This window comes from Schistocerca americana, chromosome 4 (genome assembly GCF_021461395.2).
Source record: "Schistocerca americana isolate TAMUIC-IGC-003095 chromosome 4, iqSchAmer2.1, whole genome shotgun sequence".
Taxonomy (NCBI): domain Eukaryota; kingdom Metazoa; phylum Arthropoda; class Insecta; order Orthoptera; family Acrididae; genus Schistocerca; species Schistocerca americana.
The window spans coordinates 734249932-734272157 of NC_060122.1; the positions used below are offsets into that span (position 1 = coordinate 734249932).

Sequence of the window (22226 nt, forward strand, 5' to 3'; positions counted from 1 at the left end):
TAAGGGACGATCAAAAACTTGCGTTCCATATATGTTCCTTGCTTGTAAGTCAGTGCTAATACACTCGCAACGGAGGCGCGCTGGTTTGCATATAAACTGCGACAACGTCCTCAAACGGAAACTTTTTGATCGGTCCTTATACGTGTACTTTATACAGTATGGGTGTCTTTGTCTGATATGGCAATAGACTTTTGCCAGAATGCTATCTTTCAGCATCTGACTACCTATGACAAAAGAAAATTGAGTCTGACATGGTCTTATTCAAGCTGTGGGCAACTCTTCATTTATCTGCTTCATTATGAATCACCCGTCTCCACACCCAAATAAGGTAGCCGAATGTAACGTGCGTTGTGGAGCACATTTTCACCAGTATTTCGTCGATAACCAGAGCAAAAGTCGTGCCGTGTTGTTCCTATTTTCTGATTTGAAATCGAAGGCAACCTCCACGGTCTCCCACGTAGTGGAAGTGTGTGACATTGTTGATGGTGATGTTCTGTGCCACTCATGGGGCTGTAGAGATCCCCATCGTATTGGAGCTAGCCGTGGATTTCATGCTTTCACCTCATCTACATCTACATCTACATCTACATCTACATCCATTCAGTGCTCTACAGATACCTTAACGGTGTTTAATTTTCTCTTTAGCGTTAGTTCGCCAGGTTTGCGAGTAGGAGGAAATATGTCTACACATCCGTAAAGAAATTCAAATCTGTAAACTCAGCCTCTATGTGTAGATTGTGTTTCTCTTGCACTAAGTCTCCTCTTTAGCACTTTAGTACCACCTCCACACGCGAGGGATGTTCAACAAGTAATGAAACACATTTTTTCTGAAAGCAGGTAGGTTTTATTTAGGATTCCAATTACCCACTCCTGTAGCTACAAAACCGTACTTCTGAACATATTCTCCATTCGATGCAATGGCTTACTAGGAGGGCCTGTATGCACCCGTGTTACCACTCTACTGGTCGACGTTGGAGGCAACGTCCTGCTACATAAATAACATCCACACCCACGTGCTGCTACCCGCATCCTTCATTGGGCCAAACGGAAGGAAGTCCGAAGTTGCGAGTTTCGGGCAGTAGGGTGGATGAAGAACCCATTGGTCACATAGCTTTTAAGAGTCCAACTAGTGGACGAATGTGTCAGCATTGCCACAGAGACGTCCAGTTGAGCAGCCAAGCTTCTGTTGGTGTCCGTCGATCACCTCGAATAAAAGAGTCCGCAGGTTCCAACACTGCAGGATTCACAGCTGTATGCGGCCGGACGGCACGCGGAAGATCAGACGGCTATGCACGACCTTGTTGCAATGATGACAGACTCCATGATTTTGTTCGCTGCTAGTCTTCGTAGACATTCTGCAAGCGCCCATGAATATCTGCAGTGCTCTGGTTTTCTGCCAGAAGAAACTCAATGACAGCTCTCTGCTTGGAACGCAACTGCATTACAGATGCCATTCTGATGGTTACGTGAGGCACCGCCACCCTTCGGAACCTTATTAAGCTGTAGCAGGTGAAACGATAATATCCCACGATATCTCAAATTTTTTTAGGCTAAAATTGGCTGAGAAAATAAAATGTGTTGCATTACTTATTGAAAACCCCAAGTATCTTTTCAGTCAAGAAATATGGATTATTAAAATCCCTGTACTTCACGTCAGACAATAAAATTCCATGATTGTTCGCTACTCCATAAGCTGAGAGATCGCAGCAATGAAAAAGAAACAGAAATGGTATGCTTTTGGAGTACTCCGTCACAGTGAAGTCAAATTATCACAAAAGTCTGACGTCACTGTTTAGTGCTTACAAAGATTTGATAATTGAGAAAATGAATTAAGAACTGGCAATGCGTTGCTCAAAACTGAAGCTGTGTTTGTATCATTTTAGAAAACTTTGCAGCTGTAGACATTTATCCTATATTCTACAAACTGCTCCGAGACATTTGTATCTGAGCAAGCACTGTCGCCAGATCGCCGCATATCCTGCCTCACTCAGCAAGCAAGCCTCCTACGTACGCGTTCTGAGGCGTGACGTCCGACATCTTTGTGCCCACCTGTGTTTTCACAGTCCTTCAACCACTTTTCATAGATGATTACGACAGTAGCACGGGAGCAGCCGACCAGCTTCGCTGTTTCAGGCATGCACTCGCTTACGTATGTCGTTTTTTTTTTGTTTTTTTTTTTTTGTGACAGGTATGGTTACCAGAATTCGTCTCTGTTGTGCTCATATACTCTCACTTATCACGTGCGACACCACCCGACCCCGACACTGAGTCTTATGGTGGCCAATGATCATTATGAACATAGTGCAGGGGTTTGACATAATACGGAAACACTGTGAGAAATGTATGATTGAATATAAATACAGGTGTTATGCAAGCCATCAAGTTGTGCTGGTTGTATTTGACCACGAACGGCGCCTGTGTATTGTCCTCAATAAGTTGCAGTTGTCAGTCGTGGTGAGAACAGAGTGCGTTATGGTGGAGCCAAGTGATTTCGAATACAGGCAGATTGTTGGTGCTCATGTTGTGGATGCTTCCGTAACCAATGTAGCCATAGTGTTTGGTGTTTCAAGAGGCGGTCACAAACCTGGAGTATGGAGCAGTGGAAGAATATCATGCGCTCAGATGAGTCATGTTGCACACTGTTCGCAATGTCTGACCGAGTTAACGTCCCAAATGTAAAACGTGGCAGGGTTTCGGTAATGATTTGGACAGCCACGTTGTGGTATTCCATTGGCACCACGATTACTCTACAGGGCAACGTCACTACCAAAAATTATATTACCATTTTTGACCATTTTTGCTGATTGGATCCGCCTGGTAGTCGTTTCCTCTGCACACCAGGCATACTGTGCAGGCAGCTGCCCCTCCAGGAGGACGTGATCTACAACACAGATCCCTGCCTCGTATGACCTGGCCTCTTTACCATGGAGGTACTCGTCACTTCCACAGCGTCTGGGGACGCCATCCTCGCCGATAGGCAGTGTGCCTGTCGCAGCAAAACAGCGATGTCGGCAAGGCACTATTTTGCTATACCAGGTCACGTACACTCGCAGAGCCACATGTATATCCACTCGCTGCCGACTATTTAGGTCACCGCCAGACTGAACGGACTTACACCCTAAGCCTTAAGTCGCCAACATCCGCAGTTCCAGTGCTGTAAGTTGGCAGAACCAGACATTTTGTCACCGCACTCCATGCTGGCTTACCTGGCCCAGTTCTGCGTACTTTTCACCAGCTGTACTCCGCCGCCACACGCTGGCCCAGTAACGTCCCAGGTCTCTACGTCGCCGCCTACCATGACTCTAGGATTCATGGTGTATGCACATCACAGACAACGCCACAGGGGAGAGATTTCTATTGTATATACATTACTGGCCATTAAAATTGCTACACCAAGAAGAAATGCAGATGATAAAAGGGAATTCATTGGAGAAATATATTATACTAGAACTGACATGAGACTACATTTTCAAGAGTAGTGACTGGCGTACTGTAACGAGCCAGTTGCTCGGCCACCATTGATCAGATGTTTTCAGTTGGTGAGAGATCTGGAGAATGTGCTGGCCAGGGCAGCAGTCGAACATTTTCTGTATCCAGAAAGGCCCGTACAGGACCTGCAACATGCGGTCGTGTATTATCCTGCTGAAATGTAGGGTTTCGCAGGGATAGAATGAAGGGTGGAGCCACGGGTCAAAACACATCTGAAATGTAACGTCCACTGTTCAAAGTGCCGTCAATGCGAACAAGAGGTGATCGAGCCGTGTAACCAACGACACCCCGTACCATCACGCCCGGTGATACGCCAGTATGGCGATGACGAATACACGCTTCCAATGTGCGTTCATCGCGATGTTGCCAAACACGGATGCGACCATCATGATGCTGAAAACAGAACCTGGATTCATCCGAAAAAATGACGTTTTGCCATTCGTGCACCCAGGTTCGTCGTTGAGTACACCATTGCAGGCGCTCCTGTCTGTGATGCAGCGTCAAGGGTAACCGTAGCTGTGGTCTCCGAGCTGATACTCCATGCTGCTGCAAAGGTCATCGAACTGTTCGTGCAGATGTTTGTTGTCTTGCAAACGTCCCCATCTGTTGACTCAGGGATCGAGACGTGGCTGCACGATCCGTTACAGCCATGCGGATAAGATGCCTGTCATCTGGACTGTTAGTGATACGAGGCCGTTGGGATCCAGCCCGGCGTTTCGTATTACCCTCCTGAAGCAACCGATTCCATATTCTGCTAACAGTCATTGGATCTCGACTAACGCGAGCAGCAATGTCGCTATACGATAAACCGCAATCGCGATAGGCTACGAGCCGACCTTTATCAAAGTCGGAAACGTGATGGTACGCATTTCTCCCCCTTACACGTGGCATCACAACAACGTTTCACTAGGCAACGCCGGTCAACTGCTGTTTGTGTATGAGAAATCGGTTGGAAACTTTCCTCATGTCAGCACGTTGTAGCTGTCGCCACCGGCGTAAACCTCTTGTGAGTGCTCTGAAATGCTAATCATTTGCATATCACAGCATCTTCTTTCTGTCAGTTAAATTTCGCGTCTGTAGCACGTCATATTCGTGCTGTAGCAATTTTAATGCCCAGTAGTGTAGTTGGTGGATGTTCATCTAAGGACATTTTAGTTGAGAATTGTTTTGTTAACCAACTTATTGTTTTAAAAGTGTCTTCGATCACTCCTCAGGACGAGGATACCTTACCCATTGTAAAATATTTGTTCCCTAATGTAGACGCTGTGCTTCAAGAAGACAAGCCCCTGCCCACACAACTCGTATTGTCTAAGAGTGGTTTGGTGAGTAACAGGATGAATTGTCACAGCCCCCTTGGTCACCTTAGTCGCCAGATCTCAGTGTTATGGTGGTTCTGTGATCTACAGGGTGATTATAATTAAGTTAAACGTTCAAACCGCTGTAGAAATAACGCCATTGGTCATAATGACGTCAAAATGCAACGGAATATTATCGGAGAAGGGGAAAAACGTGTGACAGAAGAAAAATAAATAGTTAAAAAATGTAGGAATAGATGGCACTGTAAGCATCGTAATTTAATGGTGGTTGACTGCAAATTACAAATGAATCATACAACAATGCCTAAGGTGTACGTCTGACGTTAAACAAACTGTACTGCTCAGTGTGCGTGGGTGTACAGCTGTGATACTGCTAATTACGTAAGTCCATCCACCGTGGCATGGTCATATCACATCGGATGGAAAAAAATCGGTTTTTAATTGTTCTGAGGCCAAAAACCGCATAAAAGGCACGAATCAAAATCAAATCGGATTATTTATTTCCGTGTGACTGGCGCAATACATGTTCAATATGCTGTCCATCGTTTTCTGCAACAAGTTGAGATCGAGAAACATCATGCTCCGTTCAAAATGGTTCAAGTGGCTCTGAGCACTATGGGACTCAACATCTTAGGTCATAAGTCCCCTAGAACTTAGAACTACTTAAACCTAACTAACCTAAGGACATCACACACACCCATGCCCGAGGCAGGATTCGAACCTGCGACCGTAGCAGTCCTGCGGTTCCGGACTGCAGCGCCAGAACCGCTAGACCACCGCGGCCGGCAGCATGCTCCGTAACTGATAGAAGTGTTTCCAGGGTCATGTTCAGATGGCCCCACAGCCAGAAGTCACACGGATTAAGATCAGGTGACCGGTACGGCCAGGCTGTAGGGAAATGGCGGCTGATAAGTCTAGCATGTCCAAAACGGCGCTTCAGCAGCTGCTTAACTGGACTTGCAATGTACGGAGGGGCGCCATCTTGCATAAAAATCATGCCGTCCACACACCCACGCTGTTGGAGAGCTGGAATGACGTGGTAGCGCAACGGACACTCATAGGGCTTACCAGTGACGGTACAGGTAACAGGACCGGAAGCACCTGTCTTTTCGGAAATATATGGTCCTATGAGAAATGACACCGTAAAATCGCACCACACAGTGACCTTTTCAGGATGAAGTGGTACTAATTGATTTGCGTGTGGATTTTCCGTTTCCCATATTCGACAATTCTGTTTATTGACATATCCTGTCAGATGGAAGTGGGCTTCGTCTGTGCACAAAATCTTCCACGGCTAATCATTGTCCACTTCCACGTGAGCAAGAAATTCTAAAGCAAAGGTCTCTCTTGCTGGCAGGTCGTGTGCATGGGTGGTTTTGAATGGACAGAAAATGTTTCGTAGGATTTTACGCATCGTGCTCACGGGTATGTCCAATGTTCGGGCAATTCTCCGTGCACCACACGTCTGCACACCACCACTCGTCTCCTCTGACCGCGAATCAATTTGTTTCCTCCCTCTACCAGGTGGCACACAAAAAGAGCCCGTCTTTTCGAATTTCCGAATCATTTTCTCAAGACCCACGGCAGTCATCGGACAAACGCCTTTTTTCAAACCCTTCAGTGTCCGGAACTTCTGCAGAGCGACGTGTGCACAGTCATCATTCTTGTGATACAGCTCCAGTCTGGAACCGCGCGACCGCTACGGTCGCAGGTTCCAATCCTGCCTCGGGCATGGATGTGTGTGATGTCCTTAGGTTAGTCAGGTTGTCCACGTTGATATGACTGGACAGGTCCTCTGCCAGAATGAAATGACTGGTGAATTCCCAATAACAAGTGGGCTTAAACAAGGATGCGTTCTTGCACCTACATTATTTGCATTGTATCTGGCAGCTATGCTTTACGAGACAACTGTAAACAATGCAGGAATAGAACTAAAGTACAGGTTTGATGGAGGATTATTCAACCAGTCCAGACTCCATTCAAAAAGGTTCACCAGTACCACTCGTGTGACAGAGCTGCAGTATGCTGATGACAATGCCTCTCCAGCTCATTCACCTGCAGAGTTGCAGCTGTCAGTTGATTCCTTCAGCAGGGCGTACGAACGATTTGGTCTCTCCATCAATATTCCAAAGACAAAGGTGATGGCGCAGCCAACTCCTGGCTCCTCCGTTCCTGACTTCAGCATATCCATCTATGATACACTCTTGGAACAAGTGGACTATTTCCTCTACCTGGGAAGCATACTGTCATCCAACTGCTCATCTGGAAAAGATGTGGAGAATAGATTACGTGCTGCACATGTAGCATTTGGTCGTCTTACAAAGCGTGTCTTCCTGAATAAAGACCTAACACTGTACACCAAACTGATGGTGTACAAAGCTGTAGTCATTTCCACCCTGCCATATGGTTGCGAAACCTGGACGTTATATCGCTGCGATCTGAAGAAACTAGAACGCATCAACCAACAGAAGCTAAGATATATCATGAACCTGAAATAGGATGACTTCATATCCAACACGGCTGTTCTAGATAAAGCAAAAATGCATAGCATGGAAGCTCTTATCATTGGGCATCAACTCAGATGGGTCGGACATGTCCAGCGGATGAAAAATGACAGACTTCCACCCCAAATGCTGTACAGCGAAGTGAGCACAGGTAAAAGGCCACGAGGTGCCCCTCTCAAACGTTATAAGGATCAATACAAGAAAAATCTGAAAAACTTGAACATCGATCCGAGTAACTGGTCCACAATAGCAGAAGACCGAAGTCGCTGGCGCTCAGTTATCTCAAATGCTCTTCAAAACTTTGAGCTGGAACGTCGAAGGATGGAGAATGACAAACGCCAGAGACGTAAACTCCTCCAGGCTCAGCCACGTCCTCCACCTTCCATCAGCTGTAATGTCTGTGGCCGCCTGTTCCACGCTAGGATTGGATTGCTAAGCCATCAACGACACTTCCACGCCTGAACCGTGACAAAGGAAATCTCAGGAGAGAAATGAAAACTCGGATACGAGTATCAGCCGACGACGAGTCAGGTTTAAGTAGTTGTAAGCTCTAGGAGTCTGATGACCTCAGAAGTTAAGTCCCATAGTGCTCAGAGCCATTTGAACCATTTGTAATACAGCTTTACAAGCAGAGCGCGATCCTGCATTGAGACAGTCATGGCGAACGTCGCAGACGCAAAACGAGGAAAAGCCGTGTACCCGGCATTTTTACACCATCTTCAATGGGTCATGCGCATGGGCGGTGTTTTCTTTTACGTTCAAAAATGGCTCTGAGCACTATGGGACTTAACTTCTGAGGTCATCAGTCCCCTAGAACTTAGAACTACTTAAACCTAACAAACCTAAGAACATCACACAAATCCATGCCCGAGGCAGGATTCCAACCGTTCCAGACTGTAGCGCCTAGAACCGCTCTGCCACCCCGGCCGGCTTTCTTTTACGTATTCTGACACATAAAGCGCCATTGATCAATTTTCAGTTTATTTGTTTCTTCTGCCATACGTTTCCCCCCTTCTCCGACAATATTCCGTTGAAGTTTTACGTCATTATGACCAATGGTGTTATTTCTACAGCGTTTTGAAAGTTTAACTTTAATTATAATCACCCTATACTGTGGAGAGAAGAGTGCGGGTTCGCTATCTACCTCCGTCGTCGTTATCTGAACTACTTCGCAATTTTGTAGGGAGAATGGTATAAGAGTCCCAGGACATGTATTTATCCTTTCCGAGAAGACTGGAAACAATTTTGGATGCAATTGTTTTTCCTACACCACATCAGGCATGGTAATGTATGGTGTTTCTGATGTTTACATAATACTGTCCATCATCTGTACAATCGTGTAGCAGTAGTCGAGACTCGAAGTCGAAGCACAGCCCGCAATACAAAACGTGTTGTCCACAGGAGTACGGCCGAGCTCTGGGGGCGGATAAGGCGGCCGTGTTCCAGTGGACGGCGCTCAAGAGCCGCATCGTGTCGGTGGCACGGATCCTGGTGGCGCTGAGCGGCTGCCTCTACTGGGCGGTCGTGCCCGCCGCGCGCACGCACGCCTGCGGAGGCACCGTGCAGTGCCGCGACAGCGTGGGGCTGCCCGCGCACGTCTGGTACCCCTTCTCCTTCACGCAGACCCCCGTATACGAGGTAACTTCCAGCATTCGTACACTGACCGTGATAATACTGAGATGAAAAAGCTAGAGGTTACACAATTTAATTCACTATTGCAGGTTTCGCTCATCAGACGGAAGCGTTATCTCACGAAACACTGGTCTCTTGGCAACTTGTTATGGGGTTAAAAACATCACTCGGTACATCACTCAGTTACAGACTGCTGTGAGTAGGATCAGCTATGTGCACTACTCACCATTAAAAGTGCTACACCAAGAAGAAATGCAGATGATAAACGGGTGTTCTTTGGACTAATATGTTACACTACAACTGACATTTGATTACATTTTCACGCAATTTGGGTGCATAGATCCTGAGAAATCAGTACCCAGAACAACCACCTCTGGCCGAAATAACGGCCTTGATACGCCTGGGTATTGAGTCAAACAGAGCTTGGATGGCGTGTACAGGTACAGCTGCCCATGCACCTTCAACACGATACCATACTTCATCAAGAGTAGTGATTGGCGTATTGTGACGAGCCAGTTGCTCGGCCACCATTGACCAGACGTTTTCAATTGGTGGGAGATCTGGAGAATGTGCTGACCATGGCACCAGTCAAACATTTTCTGTATCCAGAAAGGCCAGTACAGGACCTGCAACATGCGGTCGTGTATTATCCTGCTGAAATGTAGGGTTTCGCAGAGCTCGAATGAAGGGTAGAGCCACGGTCGTAACACATCTGAAATGTAACGTCCACTGTTCAAAGTGCCGTCAATGCGAACAAGAGGTGACCGAGACGTGTAACCAATGGCACCCCATAACATCAAGTCGGGTGATACGTTAGTATGGCGATGACGAATACACGCTTCCAATGTGCGTTCACCGCGATGTCGCCAAACACGGATGCGACCATCATGATGCTGTAAACAGAACCTGGATTCATCCGAAAAAATGACGTTTTGCCATTCGTGCACCCATGTTCGTCGTTGAGTACACCATCGCATGCGCTCCTGTCTGTGATGCAGCGTCAAGGGTAACCGTAGCTGTGGTCTCGGACCTGACAGTCACTGCTGCTGCAAACGTCGTCGAACTGTTCGTGCAGATGGTTGTTGTCTTGCAAACGTCCCCATCTGTTACTCAGGCATCGAGACGTTGCTGCACGATCCGTTACAGCCATGCGGATAAGATGCCTGTCATCTCGACTGCTAGTGATACGAGGCCGTTGGGATCCAGCACGGCGTTCCGTATTACCCTCCTGAACCCACCGAATCCATATTCTGCTAACAGTCATTGGATCTCGACCAACGCGAGCAGCAGTGTCGCGATACGATAAACCGCAATCGCGATAGGCTAACAGCCGACCTTTATCAAAGTCGGAAACGTGATGGTACGCATATCCCCTCTTTACACGAGGCATCACAACAACGTTTCACCAGCCAACGCCGGTCAACTGCTGTTTGTGTATGAGAAATCGGTTGGAAACTTTCCTCATGTCAGCACGTTGTAGCTGTCGCCACCGGCACCAGCCTTGTGTGAATGCTCTGAAAAGCTAATCATTTGCATATCACAGCATCTTCTTCCTGTCGGTTAAATTTCGCGTCTGTAGCACGTCATCTTCGTGGTGTAGCAATTTTAATGGCGAGCAGTGTATTTCTTCCTTACCCATGGTTTCTTCACAGTTGCCTTCTTTGTAATTATGTAATACTTTCTAACATGTGTGATTGCCATTTTTAGGTATGTCAGTTTCTCCTCAACCGAGCTTCCTAGTGAGCTATTGCGTATCGCAGCACCAGAGAACTTCAAGCGTATCTCTTCATTACGTAATACTTCTCCATCTCACTTCTTTGCGCATTGATTCTACCTGACTACTCCGTTAAGCTTCCGTCTACTCTTCATTACTACTAAATTGTGATATGAGTCTATATTTGCTTCTGGGTGCGCCCTAATCCAGTAACTGATTTCGAAATATCTGCCTGACCATGATGTAATCTTACTGAAATCTTTCCGTACTTCCCAGTCATTTCCAAGTACACCTCCTCTTCTTGTGTATATTTGATATTACCAGCTTTAATTTATTGCATAACGCAGTTAGTCCCTCTTTTCTCTCTTTCCTAGTACCAACCCCATACTCTCACGTTTACCTTTCTTCTTCTCCTTTCCCTACAATAGCATTCCAATCCTCAGTGACTAACAGATTTTCATCTCGGTTTACGTAATGAATTACCCGTTCAATATCCTCATATACTTTTCTACCTCTTCATCTTCTGCTTGTGACGTCAGCACGTATACCATGACTGTCGTTGGTTTGGTGAGAATAACCCTGTCACGGACTGTTTACATGGTGGTAAGTGATTGTCTTCGACTATCGTGTGGTCTTTATGATGATAATACACTGATGCCCCAAAACATTATGACGACCTGTTTGATAGCTTGTTTTTCCTTCTTTGCAACGAAATACATAACTGATTCTGCGTATCAGGGATCACACAGTTTGTTGGTAGGTTAGTGGAGGTATGGGGCATTCTACCCACAGTTCGTGTAATTCGCGTAAATGACTTGCTGCTGATTCGCGAACCCTTTTATGCGGCCCGATAGCGACCCAGATGGTTTCGATAGGATATATTTTAGGCAAATTTCGTCTTCTAGACATTAACGTGAGTTCACTATAATGTTCCTCAAACCAGTGTGGCTTCGGGACGTGAACAATTAGACTGCTGAAAACTGCTTCGCTGTCGGGGAGAACATCAGGCATGAAGAGATGCTGGTGTTTCGCAGCTGTTAGCGTGTCTTTGATTAATACCACAGGTTCCATGCAAGCGTAGCAGAATGTCTCCCATAGCATAATACTGCTCCCACCAACCTGCGTCCTTGGCCCGCTGCACGTTTCGACTCGCCATTCACCTGGATTACGGCGTTTGTGGAGACGACCATAGACCTACCGCAGCAAAAAAGTGATTCACTCAAAGAGCCGACACGTTTCCATTGATCGACCTCGAAACAAGACATTCCCGTGTCTACCGCAATCGTAACTGACGATGTCGTTGAATCGACATGTGAACACATGGGGGTCGTCTGCTGCAGAGCTCCATGTTCAACAGTGTTCGATGTACGGTCTGCTCCGTAATACTTGTGCGTGCTCCAGCACTGCGGTCTTAAGCCACAGATCGCCATCTGTTCCACTTCACAGAGTAGACAAACCTCCGAACTCTACGTTCTATGAAGAGTCTCCTACTCCTATAAGACGAATCCCTTTAAAATAACTAGGATGTATTTTGTTTAAAATGTTCGAGTTTGTTAGCTCGTACTAGAATAGCCCTGTTTAAAGATTAAAAATAATGTGCACCCGTGTATTCATCAACACAAGAAAAGCTATCAGGAAAAGGGCGTTGGCAGTAGGACGACGGGGCATAAAAGATATTGACCATATGTCGGAACCGAGCTCTGACAAATGACGACCAGACCTTGAGCAATTTACACAGCAACACTAACAGCTCCTTCGAAGGGCATCTAGCGCTGCCGTTCAAATCACTACATACCGTATTTCCCGATCGCTGTGGACATCCTATACTTCTCTGTGTAATGTTTGGTATTAATTTCGACTATTGTGCGTAGTTCATCTCGTTGGTAAGGTAATATGTTGCCGCTATATCCCAATGTGGGTATTTACTGAGCGAAAGTCTTGCCACAACTTGTGGGGTGCCTGTTGTAAGGGATCCGTGATCCCATAAACATACACTCCTGGAAATGGAAAAAAGAACACATTGACACCGGTGTGTCAGACCCACCATACTTGCTCCGGACACTGCGAGAGGGCTGTACAAGCAATGATCACACGCACGGCACAGAGGACACACCAGGAACCGCGGTGTTGGCCGTCGAATGGCGCTAGCTGCGCAGCATTTGTGCACCGCCGCCGTCAGTGTCAGCCAGTTTGCCGTGGCATACGGAGCTCCATCGCAGTCTTTAACACTGGTAGCATGCCGCGACAGCGTGGACGTGAACCGTATGTGCAGTTGACGGACTTTGAGCGAGGGCGTATAGTGGGCATGCGGGAGGCCGGGTTGACGTACCGCCGAATTGCTCAACACCTGGGGCGTGAGGTGTCCACAGTACATCGATGTTGTCGCCAGTGGTCGGCGGAAGGTGCACGTGCCCGTCGACCTGGGACCGGACCGCAGCGACGCACGGATGCACGCCAAGACCGTAGGATCCTACGCAGTGCCGTAGGGGACCGCACCGCCACTTCCCAGCAAATTAGGGACACTGTTGCTCCTGGGGTATCGGCGAGGACCATTCGCAACCGTCTCCATGAAGCTGGGCTACGGTCCCGCACACCGTAAGGCCGTCTTCCGCTCACGCCCCAACATCGTGCAGCCCGCCTCCAGTGGTGTCGCGACAGGCGTGAATGGAGGGACGAATGGAGACGTGTCGTCTTCAGCGATGAGAGTCGCTTCTGCCTTGGTGCCAATGATGGTCGTATGCGTGTTTGGCGCCGTGCAGGTGAGCGCCACAATCAGGACTGCATACGACCGAGGCACACAGGGCCAACACCCGACATCATGGTGTGGGGAACGATCTCCTACACTGGCCGTACACCACTGGTGATCGTCGAGGGGACACTGAATAGTGCACGGTACATCCAAACCGTCATCGAACCCATCGTTCTACCATTCCTAGACCGGCAAGGGAACTTGCTGTTCCAACAGGACAATGCACGTCCGCATGTATTCCGTGCCACCCAACGTGCTCTAGAAGGTGTAAGTCAACTACCCTGGCCAGCAAGATCTCCGGATCTGTCCCCCATTGAGCATGTTTGGGACTGGATGAAGCGTCGTCTCACGCGATCTGCACGTCCAGCACGAACGCTGGTCCAACTGAGGCGGCAGGTGGAAATGGCATGGCAAGCCGTTCCACAGGACTACATCCAGCATCTCTACGATCGTCTCCATGGGAGAATAGCAGCCTGCATTGCTGCGAAAGGTGGATATACACTGTACTAGTGCCGACATTGTGAATGCTCTGTTGCCTGTGTCTATGTGCCTGTGGTTCTGTCAGTGTGATCATGTGATGTATCTGACCCCAGGAATGTGTCAATAAAGTTTCTCCTTCCTGGGACAATGAATTCACGGTGTTCTTATTTCAATTTCCAGGAGTGTAGATACTAGTATGCGACACCCATGTCGATAGCAAACAGGAGTCGATTGTGGAGCACTGCAGGAAGCAGTGAGACTAGTGTCGAGTGAGCTGCACTACTGGAGAGACGGGCAAGAATGGTGGTCGAGTGAGTAGTAAACGGTAAATTCACCGGAGTATGACAAATGAGCGCGTTCCCCTGATCGTTGTGGGGTTGACCCTCATCGAAACCGATTCGCGAGTGAAATAAAACCAAAAGTGACAAGTGCAGAGTTAAGTGTTTCGCGTCAACCGCGTCGGCCAGCAACAACCATCATCTTTGAATGTTAACCATCATCTTTGCCTGTGACGAAGTACTTAAAAATCAGCAACCAATAAAAGATATAACCGTAATTAAACGTGGAAGGCGAAGGCAGCAACTTCCTCAGAATTTGTGTGTTAGTAGAAAATACATATCAGTTTGTATATCGCAACCTTTATGGTTCTTAATAATAGATAAACTTTCAATCATTAACTATTCCGTCTCAGAACAGCCGCACTCGGTTGAAATATCCCCGAAACCACAGCAAAAAACCGATAGCCTTTCATCCATTAAGCACACGGTCATACAATCATAATAATTAAGTGTTTGGTGGCTTCGGTAAATCACGCAAAACCCAAAAATGACATAACGGGGGTGTTTCACTGTACATGCCGAGAATGCCTGGTTTTAGACCTACCCATTTTCCGTGCCAACAGCTTTATTTTGTCGACGGTACCTGCAAACAAACAAAAAATATGTTTAATAACTTTGCTTTTTCGAGATGATAAACAAAAGATTCACTATCATTTGAAACGATTCGTTAAGCAGCTTTGGTAGAAAATTATGTTTTGTATTAAAACCTATGAGCAGATTCAAAGCAGTACCAAATCCAGTCGGATACAGGGCTGATGGAGCGGTGTCCATGTGCAGGTGGTGTACACGCTGGTGGCTGGTGGCCTATTGTGTGGAGCGCTCATCTCGTGCATCGTGGACGCTTTCTTCGTGTCGCTCATCATCTACCAGGCGGCGCACCTGCAGCTGCTCAACCTCATGCTGGTCAATGTGTGTGGCCCTCAAGGCGAAGCAGAGCCCGGGCTGGCGGCCAGCCACGACCAGAAGCGAAGAGAAGCGGCCGAGTCTGCAGACGTGGAGGGCGAGATGAGGCGCCGACTGGCCGAGTGCGTCTGCTACCACTGCGACATCGACAGGTGAAGCGCGCTGCCGCGGGGCACTTGCAGGCATGCAGTCAGGATCAACTATCTGTTACTCGCTTTCTTGGTCTGTCATATAGTCCATAGCAATGAAGGAATTCTTGATTGATACAATAAAGAAAGGTAGAAGAAGAAATTAACCTAAAACGCCTAATTTTTTCTAGCAATTCTATGTATGAATACTGAATGAGAGAAAGGAATCATACTATTTAGAAAGTCCGTTTCCTTTTATAGAATGACCTCACTAACAAACATCGAGGCGTGATTGGTCCCGCACAGCGAGTTATATAGAGTGCAACAAAAATATGTTCGGCACAAATTGCAGGACACATTCCTCATCTGTAGACAAAGAAATTATGTTGTATGAACGTGGGCCGGAAAACGCTTTGTTTCTATGTTACAACTCGTTTTCCCCAAATGACTGTCTGTCAAGTGTTACAAGTGGACCAGCTGTATCCATGCCATTTACAGCACGCGAATTCATTATTCACCTATTGTAATAGGGTAACAGCTTCCTACAACGAATGAATACTCGTATCTCTAATTTCCTAGTTGGTTTTTATTTTTATTTTATTTTTATTTACACGTCAAAATCCGTAGGACCAAATTGAGGAGCAAATCTCCAAGGTCATGGAACGTGTCAGTACATGAAATTACAACATAAAAGTAATAACAGTGAAAGGGTACAGTACCGCCCGACATTGAAAGTAGGTACAACTTACTTCATTATTCTTGTCAGAACAACACATTTTTTGTGTAAAAATAACTCAATTTCAATTAATACAGCGAAGCCGGATACCAGTGTGGGAAAGAATGACAATTTATTTATTTACTTGATCACATGTGCACTCCCACAAAGTAAATCCCTACATCCAGTTTGGTGAGATCTGTGAAATGAATGAATGTATGGTCGTCTGCTAACCGCAGATAGTGAATGTGAATATATGATCATCTTTGAGACGATCCTTTGGCCACCTTTGGTGGGACCAAAGAGATGAAATTTGCCTGAGCTTTGAGCGCCTGAAATGTGGCTGACCAATACGGTAAGAAGGTGCTCCCCCACTTCGACAGAGGTGTGAGAGGACCTAGAGAACGGCCATGTTTCAGCACTCTGCCGCTGGATCTTGTGCTGTTAAGACCTGTTTTAGTTGTGCTCCGTAATGACGAAAGAGTGGAGACATGGTATGCATGTGGAATATTTAAGAGTAGTTTGAAATATTAATTCTCTATTTTAGGAACTTTTGTGGGGAGAATTAAATGTCAGGCAGGTAATATTAATGGGATTGTAGGAATCTTCGGAAGTGACCAACGGTCACAATGAAACCACGTGTAGCATTAAGTTGAAATACTTCCGTGTGCTTAAGTTAAGCTGAATTACTAGCGTGTGTACAATAAGTTGAAATATTTAAGAAATAGCGTGTGTACCATAAGTTGAAATATTTAAGAAATGGCGTGTGCAGGACTTGAAATTAGAGACGAGTACTTCCACGTGGTGAGTACTGTGTGAGTCTCAAACTGTGTATGAGACAACAGATAAAGAGAAGTACTCGTCCATGGTATCAGTTGAGGACTCGCGTATGTGATGAATACGTTCTTAATATTACTTTGCGTGATATGATTCCGTGTGACGCTAGATTCAAACTCTGAGAGAGAAGCAAGGTGAGTCGGCCGTCTATCCAGCAACGCCACTTGGCTTGCATTGCACAGGAAGACGTGCAAATATCTCCAGAGTTCATAGTAGGAAAGTAGAATTATGAAGTGGGGCAGTGTCGTGTGAAACTGGGATAAACATTAATTGAAGTGAGAAAGCTGAAAGTGATAATGTTGTGACTATTTTGTGTTTTGTATTCCATGTCGTAGTGTGGTGTATGTCATGTAATTTGGGTATGTGTGGTTTGCATGGGAGAGTAGCGAGGTAGTTTCAAAAGATTAGTGGGTTATGCTTGTTCCTTCGGCACCGCTCGGTCTGGAGGAAAGTTTAGTGATGATGATTGTGAGAGTCGAAGTGTGAGGTATAATAAAAGATCCACCATCCTATCCAGAAAGTGCACTGTAGCGTTAAAATAATTACGAGACCATAATATAGAGATTCACCATTGTAAGGCCATGCCCACTGGGCGGAATTTCTCATATGTTATTGTTGTAGGTTGTAGAATTTGTGTGTTTAGGTTAGAGAATTTATCGGAATAAATAAGATAGTGAAAAGAAAAAGATTGGTGGACTTTTCCTTCGAATTGTAGGTTGTCATAATGTCCCGAATTTATAATGTGTGCTCCATTCATATTCAGTGCGGTGGCCACGTGTTGACAAAAGCCGTTAAATAAAAGACAAAAAGAAAATGTGGTATTGCCAGTGCGTAGTGTACAGTCAGAGTTCTGTAAATTACTGATAGTCAGATGCGTGTTTCCGTTGCGTATTAATCATATAGGAGGATAACTTGTAACTTAAGTGTGAGTACTAGAGTTCATGTTACTCGATAAGTAAGAATGAATCCACTCGCTTGGCAGACCACTCATCTTGCAGGCCTGACTGCTTGATGCCACAGTATGAGCAAGGCAGGTGGGTGCCTCTCAACAGATAAAAATAAATGTTCATGAAGCTAAAAAAAGTCAGTCCATAAGTTTAAGTAAACGCTATCAGCAATACAATAAGCATCAGCTTAATTTTTCAAGGAACTCCTCGACAAAATAGAAGGAGTGACCCATGAGGAAACTCTTAAGTTTCGATTTGAAAGCGCGTGGATTACTGCTAAGATTTTTGAATTAGAGTGGCAGCTTATTGAAAGTGGATGCAGCAGTATACTGCACACCTTTTTGCACTAGACTTAAGGAAGTCCGATCCAAATGCAGGTTTGATTTCTGCCGAGTATTAACCGAGTGAAAGCTCCTTTTTCTTGGGGATAAACTAATATTGGTAACAAGAAACGACAATAAGGAATATACATATTGAGAGGTCAATGTCATACCCAGACTCGTGAACAGAGGTCGACAACAGGTTCGTGAACTCACACCACTTATTGCCCGAACCGCCCGGTTCTGAGCTAAAAATATCCTTGAAGAATGGGAAGAGTTACCCGAAAATATAATACCATACGACATAAGAGAATGAAAATAAGCAAAGTGGACTAATTTTCGTGTCGAAGTATCATTCACTTCTGATACCGTTCGAATAGTAAAAATGGCAGTATTAAGTCTTTGAACAAGATCCTTAAAGTGGGCTTTCCACGACAGCTTACTATCTATCAGAACACCTAGAAATTTGAACTGTTCAGTTTCACTAATCATACGCCCGTTCTGTGAAAATAAAACGTCAGGTTTTGTTGAATTGCGTGTTAGAAACTGTAAAAACTGAGTCTTACTGTGATTTAAAGTTAGTTTATTTTCTACAAGCCATGAACTGGGGTCATGTACTGCACTACTTAAACCGAGTCAATGTTACACATAACATCCTTTACTACCAAGCTAATGTCATCAGCAAACAGAAATATTTTAGAGTTACCCGTAATAAAAGAGGGCATATCATTTATATAAATAAGTCAGCTGATTTATGTGCACCAGTACTCTTCTGCGAAAGATTTATTCAAGAAAGTGTCAACCGTGATTTCAGTGCAAGGCTTTTCTTCACAGATGAAGCGTCGTTTCAACGAGATCACATTCCAAATTTTCACAATCGGATGCACAGGCAGAAGTCAATCCTCACGCAATTGTTGAAGCAGGTCACCAAAGATTTTTTTGTCAATGTTTGGCCAGGCATTGTTGGTGACTGTTTTGGTAGATCCTCACTTTCTTCCACCCAAGCATTATAGTAATTTCGTAGAAAATGTTAACAAATGTGTCTGTAGCAGTGAGGCAAAGCATGCATTTCATGCACGGTGGAGGCTGGTTCAAATGGCTCTAAGCACTATGGGACTGAACATCTGAGGTCATCAGTCCTCTAGACTTAGATCTACTTAAACCTAACTAACCTTAGGACATCACACACATCCATGCCCGAGGCAGGATTCGAACCTGTGACCGTAGCAGCAGCGCGGTTCCGGACTGAAGTGCCTAATACCGCTCGGCCACAGCAGCCGGCTACCGTGGAGGACCTCCTCATTCTAGTGCTAATGTCCGACGGCTTCAAAATAATAGATTCGGTGGCAGATGGATAGATAGAGATGGACCAACTGCCTGGCCTCCACGCTCCCCGGACCTAAACTCATAATATGTGGGGGCATTTGGAAGATCTTGTGTATGGAACCCCAATACAAGATATTCGGAGTCTCCGTGCACGTGTTGTGGAAGGCTGCGGAAATGTACGAAGTACTCCAGGGACGCATCAGCGCATTCGATATTCACTACGACGGCGGGTTGATGCACGTATCAATGCTCATGGAGGGTATATTGAACCTCTACTCTGATAAAGAGTTGCGTGTGGTATTTTGGTGCATTCTGCTGGTGTTGTGGTTCCCATCATAAATGACTGTAGAAAATGAATTGTGATATGAAAAAAGCTTTTTCAGACTCATGTTCATACAACACAATTTCCTCACACAAGGAATGTCTCCTGTAATTTGTGCCGTTCATTTTTGCTACACCCTGTATTACGTCAAGCAGTATCTTATTCAGTGAATCTTTCACTCTAGAGTGGTGTTAGAGCTGTTTTGAATTTCTTGGCAGATTATTACTGTCAGTGGGGAAGGAACTCAATCGAACCCAGTACCTGCGCCTCGTGGCAATGATGCTACTGACTGACCCATCCAGTACCTGGGAAGGTCAGTCAGTAAGAGCTTTGTCACTGAAGGGGTATACCAGGTCAGAAGTCCTGACCCGCTGAGAGTTTTAATCTGCCAGGAAGTTTCCAAACATCCGCTTTTCGCGGATGATGCTGTAGTACACAGAGAAGTTGCAGCATTAGAAAATTGTAGCGAAATGCAGGAAGATCTGCAGTGGATAGGCACTTGGTGCAGGGAGTGGCAACTGACCCTTAACATAGACAAATGTAATGTATTGCGAATACATAGAAAGAAGGATCCTTTGTTGTATGATTATATGATATCGGAACAAACACTGGTAGCAGTTGCTTCTATAAAATATCTGGGAGTATGCGTGCGGAACGATTTGAAGTGGAATGATCATATAAAATTAATTGTTGGTAAGGCGGGTACCAGGTTGAGATTCATTGGGAGAGTCCTTAGAAAATGTAGTCCATCAACAAAGGAGGTGGCTTACAAAACACTCGTTCGACCTATACTTGAGTATTGCTCATCAGTGTGGATCGGTACCAGGTCGGGTTGACGGAGGAGATGGAGAAGATCCAAGGAAGAGCGGCGCGTTTCGTCACAGGGGTATTTGGTAAGCGTGATAGTGTTACGGAGATGTTTAACAAACTCAAGTGGCAGACTTTGCAAGAGAGGCGCTCTGCATCGCGATGTAGCTTGCTCGCCAGGTTTCGTGAGTGTGCGTTTCTGGATGAGGTATCAAATATATTGCTTCCCCCTACTTATACCTCCCGAGGAGATCACGAATGTAAAATTAGAGAGATTCGAGCGCGCACGGAGGCTTTCAGACAGTCGTTCTTCCCGCGAACCATACGCGACTGGAACAGGAAAGGGACGTAATGACAGTGGCACGTAAAGTGCCCTCCGCCACACACCGTTGGGTGGCTTGCGGAGTACAAATGTAGATGTAGATGTAGATATTTTTAACCCGTTGTTTATGAGTCAAGTGCACAAGACATCCGAGAGATACGGAGAACAAATAACAAAAACATTTATCATTGACGTTCTATTAAATTTGCAGTTTCAAACAGCCTGCCCTGAATCTCACTGCGTGCTTGATACGTTCAGGGTAATGGCTTACCAACTCTGTTCAAAGTTACAGATCTCTGTGTCCTGATGTGAAACGCATGATCGATTCAGGCAATCAGCACGCTACTAGAGGTGATTGGAGTAAATTACACAGTACTCCTGACACACAACAGAAGATAAAATCGGACGAGTGTTCCCCAAACTCGGCACCTCAACACTGAAACGCTCTGGAATTCTGTGTGTCTGGTACCAGAAGGCAGTACGCATCAGCGCGAGCAGTGCTGGACCAATAATATTAATAAGATCCACCACAGCTATACTCATTCAAATTTATAATGTTGCGACCGATTTAGTTCAAAAGAACGTCATCATGTGCACAGCCAACAGTATTCAAAAGAAATACAGAGTTATGCCAGTATCATGACTTCAGAACAGTTATCTTACGTGAGATAACTAGGCTTTTTAATTGATGATGTTGGCATAACTCTGTGCAAATTTCCAATGAAGATTGTTGGAAGTGTGGCCAGATGATGTTCCGTTGAATGAAACAGGTCGTGAAAAAACAAAAGAGTATAAGTACATCTGTGCAGGTTTCTTACTAATGTCAACAAGAATCAGCTGTGAATCGCATCAAGATTAGCACTGTTCCATCACTTCTGTAATATGCAGGAACTAACGATAAATTGTGCAAGTTAGTCGTGTCGCCAGAAGTGAGGGTTATGAGATATTACACTTTTAAAGTTTGCGGAAGAGCTTTGTTCTTGAGATCTAATTCCAATCACATGTTGCTTTAATAACGTAGGGCATAATTCATAAACAACAGATTAAAAGAAAAATATGCTCATTGACAAAAAAATGTTTTGTATGTTACTCATCTTTTTTCAAAGTTTTCCAAGGAGCTTGGCATTAGGACGTATCGTAATCTATTGAAGTATAATACCTCTGCCTGCAACACGCTTATTTCTCCAGTAGCTAAAACAGTTATTTTTAAACGTCTGTTCAAATGGCTCTGAGCACTATGGGACTTAACTGCTCAGGTCACCAGTCCCCTAGAACTTAGAACTATTTAAACCTAACTAACCTAAGGACATCACACACACCCATGCCCGAGGCAGGATTCGAACCTGCGACCGTAGCGGTCGCGCGGTTCCGGACTGT

General features: G+C 45.6%; 1 protein-coding gene across 1 annotated transcript in view; it reads left to right on the top strand.

Moving 5' to 3' along the window:
• LOC124613755 (odorant receptor 82a-like) overlaps window positions 1-22226 on the top strand; it is a 163624-nt gene that overhangs the window by 65574 nt on the left and 75824 nt on the right. Inside the window, exons 3-4 of the mRNA XM_047142471.1 lie at window positions 8711-8947; window positions 15000-15277. Of these exons, the coding sequence (XP_046998427.1) occupies window positions 8711-8947; window positions 15000-15277 (515 nt within the window). The remainder of the gene's footprint in view (window positions 1-8710; window positions 8948-14999; window positions 15278-22226) is intronic.